Source organism: Lactuca serriola, chromosome 7, assembly GCF_051521515.1.
Source record: "Lactuca serriola cultivar US96UC23 chromosome 7, Lser_US96UC23_V15, whole genome shotgun sequence".
Classification (NCBI taxonomy): domain Eukaryota; kingdom Viridiplantae; phylum Streptophyta; class Magnoliopsida; order Asterales; family Asteraceae; genus Lactuca; species Lactuca serriola.
In genome coordinates, this window is record NC_136414.1 from 83914477 (window position 1) to 83935877 (window position 21401).

At 35.5% G+C, this 21401-nt stretch overlaps 1 protein-coding gene across 1 annotated transcript; it reads left to right on the plus strand.

Annotated features, from left to right (window-relative positions):
* The first annotated feature begins 2818 nt into the window (after positions 1-2818).
* On the plus strand, positions 2819-21211 carry LOC145064173 (uncharacterized). The gene is made up of 5 exons (XM_079011678.1): positions 2819-3059; positions 18964-19535; positions 19700-19772; positions 19875-20107; positions 21074-21211. Exons 1-5 carry the CDS (start codon positions 2819-2821, stop codon positions 21209-21211), a joined length of 1257 nt encoding a protein of 418 aa, XP_078867804.1.
* The last annotated feature ends 190 nt before the right edge of the window (positions 21212-21401 follow it).

The following is a 21401-nucleotide window of genomic DNA, read 5'->3' on the forward strand; positions in this document are numbered from 1 at the left end:
GGTCCGATGCTGGACGGGGCCCATTATGTGTTTATTTCTTTGTATGGTATGTGGTATTTTGGGAACTCACTAAGCTTTGTGCTTATGGTTTTTAGTTTACGTTTCAGGTACTTTCGGTTCCAAAGGGAAGAGCTCGGGTTGATTGTATGACATACACCATATGGATTCTGTTTCTGGGACACACTCTGATTTTTATGATGTTTGATATACGTATTTTACTGGTTTGTATGAACAATGCTTTTGGAATATTGTTTTACTCAAATTTATAAATTGAAAATTTTGGGTTATGTTTTTGGGATGTTTCAAGTTGGTATCAGAGCCTTGGTTTGAGGGATTTGGGCACACTCTCAAGTGTGTCTGAACTCAAACTGAGGATTTGGTAAAGTTTTCAAAAAGAAATATATTTTAAGAAAAGGGTTTTTCTAAAATAAGAAGAAGTGTGGTGCATGCATTCAGCCGAGCTCAAGTATGTTTTCCCAAAATACTCATACATTTTATTTGATATGCTTTGATATGTGAATCTATGAATCGCATGCTAGCTAGGGCTAAGGATCTGATCAGTTTTTGCATGATAGAATGCTAGGAGAGATGCCTTTGTATGCCTATCATATTAGCTTGTAGACTTGCATGCGAGTACTAATCAATTAGTAATAGGAAGGCCTGATTAGACTATGCTTGGTTTTGATTACTCGATGCTCGAATATTTCTTGCTTTGTGCTTTTAGGAGTTCTAACTAGCTTCAGATAACTAGTAAATGAATATGCTAAGTTACATATTATGGGAACTAAATAATTTTAGAGGTTAGGTTTTAACTCTATTGCGCAGCTCTTGTCTGAGTCCAACCGTTGTAGTGTGAGACCTCTCAATCGAAGAATTATTTGGTTTTAGTAATACATAATGGTATTCGTGAGATAGTTAGATGAAGTTAGCAGGAGTTCCTTCTGCAGCTGATGGTGGAGAGTGGAGTGGAGTTTGCCCTAGGAAATCCTAGGATGAGATCTAGTGCTAGGATCCTTATTCTGAGAGGGGTAATTGTATAGACATGCAGTGACCTGATGGAGTCAAGACAATCCTTGAGGAATGTACGGGTAGATGTGGAAGGTAGTATGAACCCGTACTATTGAAACCAGTGGATCCATACTCGATTCAAGGAGGGTTGTAATAACACTGGGGAACTTGTGGAGTTGTGGTTTCCTCGATCTATATATTTTTTATATGTATTCTGATGGTTTATTTGGTCTATTTTCAGTATGGTGACATTGAGAGGAAGACCTATTGGTAGTTTTGGTGCCAGTGAGGGTTCGGGATCATGTTCTGGAGCCAGGCAGATTGATGACCAGACGAGGGAGTTCATCTCATCTACGATTACACACAGTATTCTTGAGCAGACTCCTATGATCTGTGGCACAGTCAAGGAGGGTATACTGGATATTCTGGATGAGCGGTTGAGCACCTTTCGCGCTGAAATGGTAGCTTTGTTTGGGATGCACTCTTTGACCTTAAGGGAGTTTCGGGCATGTGGATCTCTAGATTATTACAGGACGAGGGACCCGATAGTGAGCAGCAGGTGGTTAGCAGATGTTGCTAGCGCCTTCCGCACCAGCCATTGTCCCGAGGGGACAAGGTCAGACTAGCTTCCTGCCTTTTAAAGGAGAGGGCATGAGACTGGTGGGAGGAGGTAGGGCGTAATGTTGGTGATGATGTTATTTATGTGATGTCATGGGATGACTTCTCGACTAGTTTCCGAGTAGAGTTTGCACCGGTGATTGAGGTGCAACAGTTGGCGCGAGAGTTTTAGGATCTTCGCCAGACTATTGAGACGGTGGCTGAGTCATCGTTATGTTCAGGGATGCTTCTAGTTCCGAAGTATGTGGCGGCGGAGGAGATGAATAAGGCCCAGTAACATGAGATGTTGAGGAGTGACATTTGGCAGTTTGTGAGCCGATCCAGCTATAAGACATTAGAGGATATAATAGCTCAAGCTAGGGAGAGTGCGATTGACCTTGAGATGGAGAAGAAGAGGAACCCTGAGTATGTGTCGAGCGCTGAGGGTTTGGGCAAAAGGCCCAAGGTATCTAATTCTAGACCGATAGGCCGTCGGGGTGGTAGCTGATATGGCAAGTGCAGCAAGACGCATGAGGGGGCGTGCATAGTGGGTTGTTCTGGTTGTTTCAAGTACGGTCGGACTAGTCAAATAAGCAGGGATCACCATCACCACTCCAATATCTGATCTGATTTGCTTTCATTGCAATCAGAGGGACCAAAAGAAGGCCCATTGTCGGAGCTTAGCAGCAGCACGACCGGTATCAACACCCGCTCCTACAACTCTCTGGATTATTGATGGCCGCCAAGGCCGGGCATACATGTTTGTGGCGAAGATTAGGCCTTTTTAGCTAACGACAGAGGAGGAGTGTGCAACTCCTAATGTGGTCACGGGTATGTATCTTATCCTTATCTCTTTATTTATATTGAATTGCCTACTTATGTTTATATGTTTTATTTTAGGATCGTTCCTTGCGAACAATATTTCTACTTTGGTATTGTTCGGTTCGGGGGCTACTCGATCTTTTGTATCGCTTACACTGAGCAAGAGGTTTATCGGAGCTCCAGGGAAGCTGGATTGTCCTCTTGATGTGGATATTGCTGAAGAAATGACTATTCGGCTTGCGAGGGTTCATCCGGGGTGTACTCTTTAGTTGTTCAGTGAGCAGTATCTGGTGCATTTGGTTCCCATTCCGTTGCGTGGGGAAAAGGTTATTGTGGGTATGGATTGGTTGAGCCCTAATAGGGAAGTGATCGACTGTGAGCAACAGTTAGTATGGGTTTGGACCCCAAGTGGGGGAGAGTTGGTGATCATGGTGAGAGACCGCAGCATCGGCCTGTTATGTGTTCTGCAGCGAGGGCCAAACGTTATCGTCAGCAGGGTTTCTCAGGTTATGTCGCCTATGTCATCGATATCCAGGATAAGGGTAAGGCGAAAGTGGATGATGTGTCGATTGTGCGGGATTACCCGAATGTATTCCGAGAGGATTTGCTTGGGGTGCCTCTAGAGACGCAAGGTAAGTTCAAGATTGTTTTGGTTCCAGGTGCGGCTCCGATAGCCAAAGCACCATACAGGTTGGCTCTTCCCAAGATGCAGGAGTTACATACACAGTTGTAGGAGCTATTATACAAGAGATTTATTTAGCCAAGCAACTCGCCTTGGGGAGCCCCGGTCCTGTTTGTGAAGCGGAAGAACGGGTCTCACCATATGTGTATCGACAAGCGGGAGCTGAATAAGGTAACAATGAAGAACCGTTATCCACTCCCAAGGATTAATGATCTATTTGACGAGATTCAGGGCGCATCTTAGTTCTCCAAAATTTATTTGCGATCGGGTTATCATCAAATGCGGGTCAGGAATGAGGATGTGCAGAAAATAGCTTTTCAGACTCGATATGGTCATTATGAGTTTGTGGCATGCCTTTTAGGCTCACCAATGCTCCAGCCATATTCATGGATCCCATGAACTGCATGTGCAGACTGATGCTAAATTGGTCTATGATAGTATTCAACGATGATATCTTGGTTTATTCCAAGACTCAGGAGCAGCACGCGGAGCACCTGAGGGAGGTGCTGGAGACATTGAGGAGGGAGAGACTTTTTTAAAGTTCTCCAACTGCGAGTTCTGGTTGCACGAGGTGCAGTTTCTGGGACACCTTGTCAACCAGATGCAGTGGGAGGTTCCGAAGTCTCCATATGAGATTCAAAGTTTTCGTGGTTTAGCTGGTTACTATCAGAAATTCATCCTGGATTTCTCAAAGATAGCGGTTCTATTGACCCGACTAACCAATAAGACGGTTTCATTTTGCCGGGGGGCTGAGCAACATGCGACTTTTAAGACTATCCGGCAGTGGTTGTGTGAGGCTCTGATTCTGACCCTGCCAGAGGGTGTTGATGATTTTATGGTTTATTATGATGCTACGATCTTTGGTTTGGGGGCAGTGTCGATGCAAAGGGGTCGCATGATAGCTTATGCCTCGAGGCAGCTAAAGCCTCATGAGGCGAATTATCCGATGCAAGATTTGTAGCTGGGGGTCGTGGTGTTTGCCCTTAAGATCTGGCGGCATTACCTCTATGGGGTCCAGTGTACCATCTACACGGATCACAAGAGCCTGAGGTACTTGATGGATTAGCCAAATCTGAATATGAGGTAGTGTCGATGGTTGGATGTGGCGAAGGATTATGATTGCGAGATCCTTTATCACCCGAGGAAGGCCAATGTAGTGGCCGATGCACTTAGCCGCTATGTTATCATTGCTCTAATCAGGGGTTTATGTTTGAGGATGACTATGATTAATGCACTGTTGGAGCAGATTCGGGAGGCATAGATTGTGGTTATGAAGGAAGAGCACCATAAAAGTGAGCATATTGTGGGTCAGGTGGTTTCCTTCGATTATGATAGACATGGGTTGTCGACTCTGCATCGACGAGTTTGGGTTCCGTACTGGGGCAGTGTGCGCCAAATTCTGATGGATGAGGCTCACAAGTTGAGGTTCTCTATGTTGGGTTATGAGCATAACATCAATCCAATGGTGTACATGCAACCCTAATTGCTATGATCTAGGTTTTTCTAAGCAAACATACAACATTGAATACCAAAGCAATAAAATCTAATTGACTAGCATATAATTTGAAATTGACACATGATTAGGGTTAGAAACATTACCTTGATTGTTATGTAGCAATAACAATCACAATCCTTCTTGATCTTAACTTTTGAAAGCCTAGTGCCTCAAATGTTGCACCTCTAATGGAATCACAAACACTCAATGCAACAAGATGACTTAGAGAAGGAAGGATTTTGGCTAAGGTTTCTCATAGAAACTCATAAGGGCTGAAAATCCTATATAAAGGGTTCCTTATATAGTTGTGTGGGCTGCTAGGGTTTCAGAAGGAAACCCTAATTCCTGCATAAGGCCTAAGCAGCCCATGGATTCCTTCCATAGAGCCCTTGGACGAAATCTTATGGGCTTCCCCATAAATTTCGTCCACTCCACTCTATGGAGTTTATCAGCCCAACTAGCAACTAACAATTAATTGCAATATCAGTCCCATTTATTTAATTAGTCTCTTTTGATCACCAAATTAATTTCTGATCAATACTAATTTTATAATATGATTTCCAAATAATACATTAAACTTGTAATATATTAATAAAACCATTTTCGATTACCAATTTATTATTCATATAATAAATTCTACTCTCTCTCCTCTTGTCATCCTATCAAGTTGCATGAGTGAAGACAACCCAAAAGGACCATGCTCATAATCGGGTCAAATACATACCAAAATAGTTATTGGCTTAGACACCTAATCCAACAGTCTCCCATTTGGATAAGTGTAATAACTATTTTGGAAATACGACTTTAGAACCTGATTAGCAATTGTAGATTTCAAAAGCCGCTATCAAATTTTATCTTATTAGTAATGCATATTCTAGATAAGGGATCATATATTCCTCCATTCTAGATATTGTTGTTTCCCGATTTCCAATTTAAGACGACTGACAATAGACTACAATTGAACAAATAAACTTAGTCCAAGCTTGGCCAAGCGCTTTAGGGTGTCATCACTAAATCATCAAGGGGCCCACAAATATCGCTTTTATCCCTCTTAGGGTAAAACGAACGGATAAACTTCGACTCAAATGCTCGCTTGTACCTACTCATCAAATCACACATAACAACATGTTTTATAACACCAAGTTACCTGTGCGTTTACATATTATCAATGTGCAACCGACTTGTAAATTACAACTCACATGTCTTGGTTTCAAGAATATAAGATATTATCTTCTCACTAATCACTCGTGATAAAACCCATGAAGTGATTCAAGTGAGCGTGGGTTTAATCCAATACTTAAATCTTATTTCAGGGGCACTCATGAACACTTCAACAGACTTTTGCTATGTCTAAAATGCTTTAGACAATCTATAGTTGGATTCATGACAGTCTTACCTCATTACCTACTTCCAAAGTATGATCGAATGTGGATGGTTTGAATAACCTAGTTATTCTGGAAGTCAAAACATGCAAAGTGAAACACAATAATAATACTAATCCTATATGGCCCCAAACTTTTGAGTATAAATAAAACACCTTTATTTAATCACCATATTGATTGCTCATTATTCATTATATAATGTTTCGGATAATCAACTTATTACTTGAACTATAACAACAGTTGTCCCATGCTCTAAGCATGCACACTATCTTTACCTATGGTCCTTACTTTGTGAAATAGATCAAATGAACACATTTCCAATGATGCTCATTTCACAATTCCCAATCCTTATCACAAGTGCAAGAATATCAAATTCTTGCTACTATTAGAACATGTTAGATTCAAACATTTTACGCAACGATCCTTTTGTAATGTCAAAGCACCGAAGTCACCAAGACTTTGCCAATGAAATTACAAAGTACTCTATGAAGTCTTACATTCAAAGTACATTCCTTTTAACATCCTTCTTGCATAAAAGTTTCTAATCTAGACATAGATTCTTGATATCTAACTCCCATTTATGGAAACATTTCCATATTTTCCATATGAAAACTCATTATAAATAGAATCCTATCTATTCATAATAATGTCGATATGGTCCATCCATTACTATACTTCCAACTGCCCACAAGGACCAACCCTTAGCAAACCTTAGATTGCCCTACACAGTTGTTTATTTAATTTCAGTCATATCTAATTCTGATCCTTTTTCCCTCTTAATGCCCTAGGTATTTGGAAAATCAGAACGGACGAATATTACAGCATATACAATCGATCCTATATCCGAAGCGTATGGGATATGATACATAATGTCTTACATAATGACATGATACTTGACCAGTCTCTCGTTATAATATTGTCATATATAGAATTTCTTTATGTTGAATCTTTTCAACATATCATTCATATATGTCATTTGACTAAATTTGATTAAAATTTCTCGATCTAAGCTTTTAGATTTGAAATGAAGTATAAGTTCATCTCCATTAATTATAGCAAAAAAAAATTTCAACTTCTGCAACTTTGTGAATTGAACCTTTTGTTTTATATAATTAATATTGCTAACTTGCAACATATAATAATCATGCTCCCACTAACATGATAATTATGTCCTTTCTAGCATAACACTTATGCTCCTACTAGCTTTCACATGTATTTATAAATCATTTGGACTTCTAGAAATCAATACTTATTGACTTCCAAGGTTCATATTTCCAATGTGAAATGCTTCGATAAGCCTTTATATAAACTTCTTAAACTCATACACCTTTCCTGAGATAGCTCATATGTATTTCTAAACTAATTCAGAGCTTATTGCAATAAGTCTTAAATCTTTAGACTAATTGCCAAATCTCACAATTCGAACTATGAAGAGGGATACCGTAATCATAATCGAATTTGAGAAGACAAATATTACAATTGCTATATCCTTAAAATCTCTCTTACTGAAAGTGTTTCCTCATAATCATTTTCATGAAGCGGAAAGAAACCTTATCACTTAGATTTTGTGGTGTATGTGTTCCTATCCATGTGAATTGTCATAACCATAATCGTAAGACAAGGTTTAAGACAAATCCAAACTCATATGGACTAAACTTGTTCATTCTTAATTTCTTGCCATCATGGGTCCCACCATTGCTTCCAAGTAATTGAGCAGCTCACCCCTACCTATCAATGTACTTTCCATTGATCAGGGTGCCTTGCCTCTATGCAATCAATTGAGAACTCATAGAACTCACATGCATGTTGAATAAACTGGAATGGCACGGAAACAAGAATATGTCAACATGATAGGTTACAAACCTCAAGTCGTGTGCTAGTGTAAAACAATAGGTTTTATTCTTGATTAGTTCTTGAAACTTTTCAATATCATTTAGACTCCCACTGACCTCTTGACATATAAGATTCTTTTGTCAAGAAATATTTCTTGTCAAACAAATATTCAAGAGTTAGTGCGGTCTCTTATCAAGATAAACATCTCACACAATTGGTCCTAGTTGGTCTTTGTCTTATCCTAGACATCACAACTTACCAATTTCAAATGTGCAAGAGTAAGAAAAAATTTCTACTCTGCATTCGATGAGTGTTATAAACCTTCTTAAGATGATGTCACTTAAGTCACAATCTTAGAGTATGACTCTAAGGCTCGAATTTGAAACGAAATATGATTCTCCTTTTGATTTAACCATTTCAACAATTTCCGATTCCTCTACTTAGCCATACTAGTGCACTAAGTTGTCCTTGGAGGATCAACTGTGATACGATTTCATTATCATTCAGATGATCATAAAACATGATACAAAAGTACTCTCCCTTCTTTCCAGATTGGAGAAACCTTTTATTTTTCTGCCTTATTGATTGTTCTTATTCGTTCTGTCATACAATGAAACTTTTCAATGATTCAGAATTACACTTAATCTTGTAAGTATAACCATATTTACTTAACTTTTAGCAAATCATGACGAATACACTTATCGTTCTTTGTGGTGGACTTGACCTAGTGCACAACAATGCGTACTAGATCCTTTATTCCTTCACTTCACTCACATACTTATATGAACAAGGAATTAGTCCTAATTTCCCAAATACGAAGGTTCTCATTCATCATACAATACAAGTCGCATGATTCCAAGTTTCTGTCCAATTGAAACTTGGGTGACGAGAATATTCCTTATTTGGTAGATTTGACACTACCACAAATATCATATCTTAGAATCACATACACTTAATATTGCTTATAGTAAAAACACACAAGCATCAATTTTCACAAATGATATTGCAAGGATATATAAATAAGACAAAACTCAAAATTTGTTTAATTTATAAAAAGGTGCTGAAAGCTTGTCCTTACAACACAAATTCAAATGAAAACTATGCTATTACATATTCCTAATAAATCTATCATAACACTAAGTAGCAGCTCAAAAATCCAATCATCGAATCATGCGATCGAAATCCATTTCTTCGCGATCAGACTCAGCTCACTTCTTCCTTTAAGATTCCTTTCTTTTCTTCGATCCTTCAACACATCAAAAACTCAATCTTATCACACATGTATTAAGAATCTAAAATAGAAAACTTAATAGAGTTAGATAGTGTATTTTACCTTAAGCAGAGTCATACATCTTCACTCTCCCATCTTTGTGATCTCTCAGGTAAATCTGGTAGCTTCGCATCCAATGCCCCTTCTCTTGGCAATAGAAACAAATGGTCTCTTTTGGAATGGTACACGGGACAATCTCAGACTTAGCCTTTCTCTTGAATAGAGAAAACCTTTCTAGACTTCCAATGTTTCCATTGTCAACGTCCATGGAAGTTTGGGACATTGATTTACCAGACATATTTGCTTGACTAGTGCACCAAGTCATCGCAGATTCAGCAACAATAAGCAAATAAGTCAAATCAATGAGGGTCGTGTCGTGGTCCATCATATAGTACTCTCTAATGAACTCACTATATGAGTTAGGAAGTGATTGAAGAACCCACTCAACAACCAACTTCCTTGAGACTTCGACACCCAACATTCCTAATCTATCAATATGCAACTTCATATCCAAGACATGAGTATATACATACTTTCCATCTTCATGTTTTTTTGCCAACAAAGCTTAAGTGACCTTGAACTTTTCAAGTCATCGAACACGTGGGTCAGGGAGAATTATTGGAGGAGGTGGAGGAAGTGAAGCATGATTTCAATTTCCACAATCCAATCATGGAACATCATCTTCATGTGGAAAACTTTTTCCAAAGGATTCGGGAAGATCATAGTTGATAGACATTGACATCTACAAAATGGGAGAAATTCAAGTCAGGTTATTTAGTCCTTAATAAAACACCCAAATGAGATATTAAGGCTAGGACCCAACACAATATTCTACTAATTTGAAGAGGGGTGCCGTAATCCAGTTGCAGAATATTTGAAGGTAGGTAAATGATGGTTTACCAATTTCCACCATTAAAAAACGAAAAATAATTTAGGTTTTAGATGAATTTGAAACTCCTAGATCTTTTGAGATTCATTGAACTTTTCAATGGCATGTTTAATCTCGATTATGCCATTCAAGTTTGTGACTGGGATCCCAAGGATCATAAATAAGGTGTGGATAACCATACAAATTAGCTTGGTATTCTTGAAGACTTATATCACCTAATCAATGTGTCGTTAACCACACCTACTCTATTGATCTATGATAGTCTACGAGCCACCCATTGCCATCCTTCATTGGTCCTATATTAGTGTGACGGTTAACCACACATGCTGCATTATCGACCAATAAGGTGCAATGTGCAATTTCATGGATTAGCACCAACTCCACATTTTTCCTAAAGTAACTAATGTTTGGGAATTTATAAGAATGTGTAGTTACTTCATACTTCATTATACTTATAATGGAAGGTTGTGTCCTATCCTACCCGTTTGGCTAATGACCCTCCACTAGTCAAGAGTGCGGTGGGTAAGAGTGGATACCCATTCAATCGCCATTTTATAGGAAATTTCCTTAAACACCCCTTATAGACTAGCTTTGTGAATGAGGCCTACTAACGGTAAGACTGACATTTTACTTATACATATATAATATTAAACTTTTAATTATATATATTATAAGGGTGTATTTTACACTTTTAAAATACTATGAGGTTTAATCTATTAATAAATTAGACTTTTAATTTGATTAACTTAAACCATATAATTATGGATTTATTAATTGTCTCTTTTAATTAAACTCTTAACTAAATTAATAAAACCATAAGGGTGTAATTTGAACTTTTTCAAAATACTAGGGTCTTAGAAATTAATATTTCAAAATTAATACCTTTTAATTAAATTTGAAATTTCAAAACTTGAGGACAAATTTTGAAACCTTTCAAAATATTAGGGTTTAACTATTTAAATTTCAAAAACTAAAACTTTTCATTTCAAATTTAAACTATAAAAGCTAAAGGGTGTAAATTGAAACTTTTCAAACTAACTATATCACATATTTGACTCATAATAATCGTATATAATTTATATATAACAAAATCCATTAATTTTGATAAGGATAATCATTCCAAACATAAAAAATCAATCTTAGGCAAGAAAAACGAGTTTTGGTAATTATCCTTAACAAAATCTTCTCAAAAAAATCGAAAATCTCGGCAACAGACCCTTGGACTCATTGAGTCCACTTTGGAACTCGTCGAGTAGGACCTACTCGTCGAGTTCATACATTGACTCGGCGAGTCAACCAGTCAGAATGCAAAAAATTTGATTTTCTTGAGCTTTGGCAATTCACTTTTTCATCTATTCACAAGAAAACAACCTAGTCTCTGATAAAACTATCGAGTTATGAGCATAACATCAATCCAATGGTGTACATGCAATCCTAATTGCTATGATCTAGGTTTTTCTAAGTAAACATACAACATTGATTACCATAGAAATAAACCCTAATTGAGTAGCATATAATTCGAAATTGACACATGATTAGGGTTAAAAACATTACCTTTGATTGTTATGTAGCAATAACAATCACAATCCTTCTTGATCTTGACTTCTGAAAGCCTAGTGCCTCAAATGATGCACCTCTAATGGAATCACAAACACTCAATGCAACAAGATGACTTGGAGAGGGAAGGATTTTGGCTAGGGTTTCTCATAAAACTCATAGGGTCCAAAAATCCTATGTAAAGGGTTCCTTATATAGTTGTATGGGTTGCTAGGGTTTCTAAAGGAAACCCTAATTCATGCTTAAGGCCTAAGCAGCCCATGTACTCCTTCCTTGGAGCCCTTGGACGCAATCTTATGGGCTTTCCCATAAATTTCGTCCACTCCACTCTATGGAGTCCTTCAGCCCAACTAGCAACTAACAGTTAATTGCAATATCAGTCCCCTTTATTTAATCAGTCTCTTTTGATCACCAGATTAATACCAAATTAATTTTTGATCAATACTAATTAAATAATATGATTTCCAAATAATACATTAAACTTGAAATATATTAATAAAACCATTTTCGAGTACCAATTTTTTATTCATATAATAAATTATAATCTCTCTCTCCTCTTGTCATCCTATCAAGTTGCATGAGTGAAGGCAACCCAAAAGGACCATGCTCATAATCAGGTCAAGTACATACCAAAATAGTTATGGGCTTAGACACCTAATCCAACACTCTATCCATCCTGGGGTGACGAAAATGTATTGGTATCTTCATCCTGATTATTGATGGCGCTGCATGAAGGGGGATGTAACATGGTTCGTGGAGTGTTGCTTGAGCTGCAGGAAGGTCTAGGCCGAGCATCAACGACCTCACAACAAGACGCATCCGTTGAAGATTCTAGTATGGAAATAGGAAGACATTACCAAGGATTTTATCATAAAGCTTCCCAGAACTGCACGTGGGGTGGATTCGATATGGGTCATCGTAGATCAACTGACCAAGAGCACGCATTTCATTCCGATTCAGGAGAGTATTTATACAGAGAAGTTGGCCGAGGTTTATATTAGGGAGGTGGTGGCACGTCATGGGGTGCCGATATCGGTGGTTTCTGATAGGGATGTTCATTTTTCATCCAGATTTTGGAAGTAGTTTCATGACGATTTGGGCACTCGTTTCTATTTTAGTACAACATTTCATCCATAGACGGATGGTCAGAGAGAGTGGACTATCTAGACCCTTGAGGATATGTTGTGTGCAAGCGTGTTAGGTTTTAGTGGGAGTTGGGATACATATCTTCCGTTAGCAGAATTTTGTATAACAACAATTATCATTCTAGTAATGATCATCCTCTTTTTGAGATGCTCTACGAGAGGAAATACAGGACCCCGATTTGTTGGGGCGAGGTCGGTCAGCAGGTTATTGGGAGTATTGAGGTGGTGCTCAAGACCACTAAGCTAATTCAGTAGGTTTAGAGCAGGTTCCAGACAGCTCAGAGTCGGTGAAAGAGTTATGCTGACAAACGCCAGTCAGACTTGGAGTTCTAAGTGGGAGATATGGTGCTCCTGAAGGTGTCACCTTGGTTCAGGAAGCAAGGCAAGCTCGGCCCCATGTATGTTGATCCCTTCATGGTTTTGGCACGGGTGTGCCGCATTGCGTATCGTTTAGATCTGCCACCAGAGCTCAGTCAGATTCATAACACATTTCATGTCTCTCAGCTACGGAAGTGCCTGGTAGATGATTCTATAGTGGTGCATTTGGAGGACATTCAGGTGGATGACCGCCGAGACCGGTGGCGATTTTGGATCGAAAACCCAAAACCTTGAGGAACAAGGTAGTTGAGTTGGTGAAGGTGCAGTTTCAGCACCGCAAGGGTTCGAAGTGGACTTGGGATCCCGAAGATGAGACGAGGGAGCATTACACAGAGTTATTTGGAGCGGCGGACTTCGAGGACAAACTCTGATTCAAGTGAGGAAGAATCGTAACACTTGTACCCTGGTATGTACCTTATGGACCTTATATTTTTGAAATTATGCATTTTGGTTCCTGAAGTAGTACGCGGAGCGTACCACTTAGTACACTTAGCGTACTGGTGGAAAAGCCAGTACGTGGGGCATACCACTTGGTACGCTTAGCGTCATGAGTTAATGGCGAGTCAGGACCCAGGTCACGTACGTTGGGCGTACGTATGCATATGTTGGGTGTACGTAGACTTTAATGAAGCCCTAATTAAGGGTCTTGCACACTATATAGGCTACCTTATTCCCTAGGGTTGGCCTCATTATCAGCCTCTAAAGCCTCCGAAACCCTAAATCAAGTTTTAGCCTCCATTGTTAAGCATTTAAGCCTCTTAAGAGAGTTTGGTGTTCATTTTGTGCATTTTGAAGGAGTTAGAAGATCTTGAAGTTGCTAAGCTTGGAGTAAAGGTCTTGGATCCATAATCACCACCCTTTTTGCAAAGCTTTTAAGGTATCAAGTTCTCATATTGACTTCTAGTTGTTTAGATCTCTTTTTGGGTTGATTTGTCATGTTTTTGGCCATTGTTGGGTGGATTGTTTAGTTAAGACATCCAAAAGACTTATCCTTTCAGATCTCGGGTTATCATGGGCTCCTTAGGCATAAAGTTGCCAACTTTTTTGCTGTTTAGGGCCTCAAGCATTCATTAAGTCTCTTATTAAGTCCATGTTGAGCTTTAGAGCTTCATATAGCTATGCATGGATGTAAAGTTAGCAACTTTACATGATAATTAAGCTCAAATAGGCCAGATTTACATTCTGGAGCGAAGTCTTAATGGGTTAAGACCTAAATCTAGAAGATGGATGATCTGGAAGAGTACGCTGGGCGTACAAGCCTGTACGTGCAGCGTATAAGCCTTCGAGCTAGTACGCTTAGTGTACAAGCTGAGTACACCCCGCGTACTCAGTCAGGTGGCATTTCAAAGTTGGGCTTTAGGTTTGAGCCATTTTTTGGGCTTAAATGGTTAGGGTTTAGTTGGGCTATTTGATTTTAGGAGTTTTAGGCCAGGAACATTATTGGGCCTTGGGCTAAGGCCCACGAGAAGGGATTGGGCCCAACTAGAAATTGGGCCATAAATTGGGTCTTGATGGATTATTTGACTTTTTGGGCCTAATAGATTGTGAAATTGGGTTTACTATTCGACCAAGCCAGGTTAGGGGTAAAATGGTCCTTTTTCCCCCAAGTAGGAAATTTTTATTATGATTTAGGTCCCAAACGTTAATTGGTTTTTATTTTTCGACTAATAGCTTGGGGGTTATAGGACCAGTAGCCAAGGGTTATTCGATTCATTCAGCATTACGAGGTGAGTTTCCTCACTAGGTTTAGCGGGTCGAAGGTACCAATACCGACCCATGATTATGTTATGTTAATATGCTAGTTGTCTTCATGACTCTTGCATGTGTTATGTGCTTATATGTTTATTGGGCAGGGCCCGATGCTGGGTGGGGACCGATGACCATCTTGTATGCTATGTATCTTTGTGATTGTTGCATGTGTATATGTTACTTGATATATGTTATATGTATGTTGGGCGGGGCCTGATCTATTATCGAGCGGGGCCAGATGTTGGATGGTGCCTGAAGACCATTTTGTATGGTATGTATCTTTGTGATTTTTGCATGTGTATATGTTACTTGATATATGTTATATGTATGATGGGCGGGGCCCGATGCCGGGAGAGGTCCGATATCGGGCAGGGTCCGATGTTGGGGGGGCCTATTATATGTTTATTTGTATGTATGGTATGTGGTATTTTGGGAACTCACTAAGCTTTGTGCTTACGGTTTTTAGTTTATGTTTCTGGTACTTCTGATTCCAAGGGGAAGAACTTGGGTTGACTGCATCGCACACACGACGCATTATATGGATTCTGTTTATTGGACACATTTTGATTTTTATGATGCTTGATATACTTATTTTAGTGGGTTGTATGGAACAATGCTTTTGGAATATTGTTTTATTCAAATTTAAAAATTGAAAATTTTGGTTCATATTTTTGGGATGTTTCAGTGTGGGACGTGTGTTTAGCTACGACGGCAGGTTAGAGTTTAGATCTCTGGGAATGGTCCAAAGGAAGCCCTTCCTCTATGGGGGAGTAGATGTTCTATTTATTGGGGACAATTAGGTCTAGGAAGAGTTAATTCAGGCCTTGGGTGACCCAACTTAGGCCAAGCTAGCAAGGAGTTGGGTAAGGCCTCATGGGGTCGTCATGAGCGGACGTTAGGCGAGCGCCAAGCATGGACGCTAGACAAGGTTGGCAGACCAAGTCTTGACGTCTGGACCATGCTAATAGTCCATACGTTAACAATATAGAAGTTGGATCGTGTGAGGACTTAAAAATAAGTGAGGACTGCGATGAAAAATCTTTGCCGCATGATTGAAAAAATAAAAGGTGGAGATTTGAGTTTATTTATCATCAATATCTCGCAAGATGATATGACATTTTTGTATGTGCGACATTTGACATTTTCCTGCAAAGGTTACTTCTTTGGAGAATAAATGGGTAAAAGAAAGGAAGAAAAAAACCCTCCAATGCGTCAATTTATTTTCAATTTTAAGAAATATTAATTTAAAAAAAAAATATTGAACATAATATAATCCAAAAGGTGATGATTTACAATATTTATGATTTTAAAAAAAAAATTGATTGAACTTGTTTATGATCCTAAATTTGTTATGATCTAAAAGTATTTAGACTCTAATATTTTATAATTATTTATTATATCTTTTATGATTCAAAATATATAGTGATCCATAACTTTTTTTGAACAAAAACTATATTTAACTGAATATATATTATGGATCCAAAATAATGTGATTAAAAAATGATTTGATTCAAAAGACTACCATTAAAAATAACATGATTCAAAATTTTATAATATAAAAATAATATGATTCAAAAAAATATGAATGAAACATATTATGATCCTTAATATTTTTCTTATTTAAAATTTTGTAATTGTTAAAGATTGAAAACTCAAACCAATATTTAGCTTAAAAAATCAAAAATAATAATGACACATACTAGTATCTTCAAGTATGTAATAAGATATTAAAAAACGAAAAATAAAAAAACCAAAATAAATGAAAATAAATAAGAAAACTCACTTAAATGATGTTCCATGGACATTCGCCGCACGTGAGGAAATGGGTGGTAGAGAATTTTCTTCGCGGTACTCACCATTTTTTGAGTCCACATCGGAAAGATTCACAAAAAAAGGATTCATAATGTGAACTTCTTCATATTCACAGTGTGAATCTACACTAATTGAAAAAAAAGATTCATAATATATCACGGTGTGAATCTATGCTAAAAAATAAATTATATATTTTTCGAGTTCAATGTGTGAATTAATATTCACACTGTGAATCTGCACAGATTCACACTTTGAATTTAACGATTATATATCTACACGCATAGATTCACACTTTGAATTTAACGATTATATATCTACACTATGAATCTGAAAAAGTTCACACTATAAATCTGAAAAAGTTCACAAAAAAAATCTCGATCAGTGTAGATTCACACTGTAAATCTAAAATATAACTATTTCAATTTTTAACATTCACAATGTCAAAAAGCTCGATCAGTTCAGATTCACGTTGTGAATCTGACTTACTATTATGCACGCTATGAATATGAGAATGTTCACAATGTAAATCTGAACTGGTTAAGAATATGAATCTAAATAGGTTCACAATATGAATCTGAACTAAATATCGTTTTTTTACACGAATATCAATCTATGTTTAAAAAGTACAAAAAAAACATGAATTTTGATATACTTATTAATTTTTTTCTATAAAAAAAATAAACCTTTACTTTTCAACAAAGAAAATGAAGTGAGTTTTTTTCAAAAAAAAAAATCGTTTTTATATATTATCATGGATCTCTTTGGAAGGAGAACGAAAAATCGTGAACAACGACATACTCGGTTTTTTTTTTTCGATAAAAAACATGGGCTAAAAATAAATTTAAATGAAAAAAATAGGTTTTGTTATAATCCGGTGCATGTGCATTAATTGTAAAAGTCTACAATCATTCATTTTGTCGTTGATCACTTTAAATTTCAACGTTTTGGCTTGGTTATTTGGTTCCTTAATTAATAATGGTTCTTTATTGAACTTTTATATATATATATATATATATATATATATATATATATATATATATATATATATATATATATATATATATATATATATATCGTTTGATTTTTATTTTTGACCACTTAGTATGAAACATCAATGTTTTCGAATTATAATGAATAGTTTGTTCAATGTATTTTATGCCACGGATATTTTAATTTTCACATGTATTGGGAATAATAATTGTTATTATCACAATTCCCAGTTTCTTTTATATTGAAAAATTCGTTTTCTTTTAATCTGGCAAAGTGTGTGAACGCTTTTTCTCTTTATATTGTTGCCGCTTCCTTCCTTTTTATAGGGTTAAGGAATAATTAATATATATATATATATATATATATATATATATATATATATATATATATATATATATATATATATATATATATATATATTGGTTCCCTTGAGATTAATAAAAAAATTAGAGATTGTGAGATTAAATATCAGCCAATGGAAATTAACGTCAACTGTTAAATGATTAAGGGGTATAATAGTAAACTTCAAAGTAATGTTCAGAAAGCGGACACCTTCTCTAAAAATCATCATATCGCTAAATCATCGATTTTCAGTATCAGTCACGTAATCACATCATCCAATCTTCAACAATTATTCAATATAATAAAAAAGATCATATTTTTACTGAATCTGTTAACAAATTAATCGTAATCTTCAAATCGAAAAAAACGATCGAAACAGAGCATCAGTTCATATCCTCATAAATACGAGATACAATCTTCAAATCGAAGAAACAAGCACCTCACAATCATAAACAAAGCATTTGAAAATTGAATCAAAATCAATTTTCATAAATGATGTCGAATCCAAAAGAAATTGACAAGTCGATCGCAACTGATACTATTACATCTGAAATAAATTCATCTCGTAACGACGAACAAATCGATTCAATTTCTTTCACTTCTGAAGAACTTCAAAATACGATTCGTATTGAAGATACAACTAATTTGTTTTAATACTACATTTTACATTATAGTTTCTACACTTCATTCTCATTCTTTTATTATACAATACAAATTATGAAAAATCATATATGATTATACAATACAATATGTGATTTAATCATATAAGGATGAATAATCATATATGACTTTTCATATCTATGATTAATCATATGTATTTATAGTTTATAATTATGATCAATCATATAATACAATGTACAAATACATATGATTTAACATCTAATAGTATATTAATATCTAAAATCATATATGATTTTTTATACTAATATATAAATACATTTCGTTAATCACATATGATTATTACAACATAAAATTATATAATAACATATTTGTCATTCCCTTCTTTTATCAGGTGAAAGTTCCAATTCAACAAATGAATCATATTGCAGTAACATAATTGAAGAATCTAAATATAAACCAGATGTCCCTACAGAATTTGTACCAGTTGTAAACAGTGTTTTCAAATCACTAAATTTGGCAGTAAAAATGTGTACGGATTATGCAGAAATGGTAGGTTTTCATACAAGACTGAGTAGCCAATCAAAATACAATAGCCAAAGAATAAAAGAAAAATATGTTATATGCAATAGGGGTGGCAAAGATAAACCAAAACCTTGTGATATGTTGGCTACAAGTTCTATCAAGAGAAAACCAAATTCAAACAAGATAATTACTGGGTCTACAACAAAGATTATATTTGAAAATGTTTATGGAACAACAAAATACAAAGTTAAGAAATTCTTTGAAATGCACAACCACCCACTGGAAAGTATCGAGGAAACACCTTATACGAAAAAGGAAACAAATATGTCATATTCTGAAAAAGAGTTTGTAGTACGTACATCAAAAGCTAAAATTGGTCCGACAATGGCTCACAAAATACGAGCAGTTTTGAAAGGAGGATATGAATATGTAGGGGCGAAGGTAACAGACTACAAAAACTTGAGGAGAGGAGTAAATAGAATCTTATGTTACAAGGATGCTCAAATAATGATAAACAAAATGAATGATCGTAGAGATCATTACCCAAATTATTCATTTGAGTTCCTACGTGATGGAGATCTGTTGGCTGCTATATTTTTGGGCAGATGAAAGAGAAAAGGCTTTTTATGCAGACTTTGGAGAAGTTATATCTTTTGATGCAACTTTTAGAACAAACAAGTAAGTTAATGTATATAAATTCAAACATACTATTAATCAAATATGATTGTACTAAACATATTTTCTTTATATAGGTATAAATGGTATTTGTTCCATTCACAGCAGTTGATCACCACAAGAAATCTGTTACTGTTGGTGCTGGGTTGCTGGGTAGAGAGACAATTGAGTCGTATGAATGGCTGCTTAAAGCTTTTCTTAGAGCTCATGAAGGGAAAGCACCAAAAATTGTTCTAACTGATCAAGATGCAGCAATAAAACAGGCAGTGGAATCTGTCTTACCAAATTCAAGACACAGACTATGCATGTGGCACATAATGAAAAAACTGCAAGCAAAGGTATAATAAAAATACATAATATAATCATATATGATTATATAGTATTATGACAGATGATTCATATATGACTTATCAGATATCATACTATATAACCATATATGATTAATCATATATGATTAACTATTCTAATATTATGAATTATCAGATACCATACTTACTATATAAACAGATATGATTACATAGAATGTAATATGATAATACAGTATATAATCATATATGATTATATAATCATATTATTAAAATATTTAATCATATATGATTGATATAATGATATACAATTAAGTATATTTTAGTAATATGATTATATAATCATATATGATTATATATGATTAATCATATATGATTATAATAATATAAGTTATCATATATCATACTATGATTATGATGATACAATATATATATATATATATATATATATATATATAATCATATATAATCATTTGTGATTATATAATACGGTTATATAATAATATATGATCAATCCTACATTACACTACATATATGATATATGATTAATCATACATATATGATATATGATTAATCATATATGATTAATCATACATGATATATCCTACATTATAGTAATCATATATGATTAATCCTACATTACAGTACATATATGATATATGATTAATCATACATATATGATATATGATTAATCATATATAATCATATATGATTAAATTACATATATGATATATGATTAATCATACATGATATATCCTACATTACAGTAATCATATATGATTAATCAGATATGATTACTCATATATCATATATGATTAATCATATATGATTACATTACATATATGATATATGATTAATCATACATGATATATCCTACATTATAGTAATCATATATGATTAATCATATATCATTGATTAATCATATATGATTACTCATATATGATATATCCAAATAGGTATATAACTTATACTTATATAAGCAAAGTTGTTCATTCATAGGTTACTGGCGATTTATTTAAAAACAAAGACTTCAAGAAAAGATTTAACAAGCTTGTTTGGAACATGCATATCAAACCTGATGAGTTTGAAAAGAAGTGGGATTTGATTATTAATAAATTCAATCTAGAAGATAAATGATGGTTCAATAATATGTTGGAATTACGTGACAACTGGATACCTACATACTTCAGTGACACAAGAATGTCTGGATTGATGAAAACCACTTCAAGATTAGAAAGCATGAACTCCTTCTTCAACACTTACTCTCAATCTGGAAATTTACTTTTACATTTCATGATGAACTATGACACAACAATTCAAAAACAAA

Bases quoted from the DNA above. Each gene is read 5' to 3' on its own strand.
- LOC145064173 (XM_079011678.1), top strand. From the start codon at position 2,819: ATGGGTTTGGACCCCAAGTGGGGGAGAGTTGGTGATCATGGTGAGAGA. The intron at 3,060-18,963 runs GTAAGTTCAAGA...TTCTTTTATCAG, and splicing joins GGTGCCTCTAGAGACGCAAG to GTGAAAGTTCCAATTCAACA. The intron at 19,773-19,874 runs GTAAGTTAATGT...TTCCATTCACAG, and splicing joins GCAACTTTTAGAACAAACAA to CAGTTGATCACCACAAGAAA.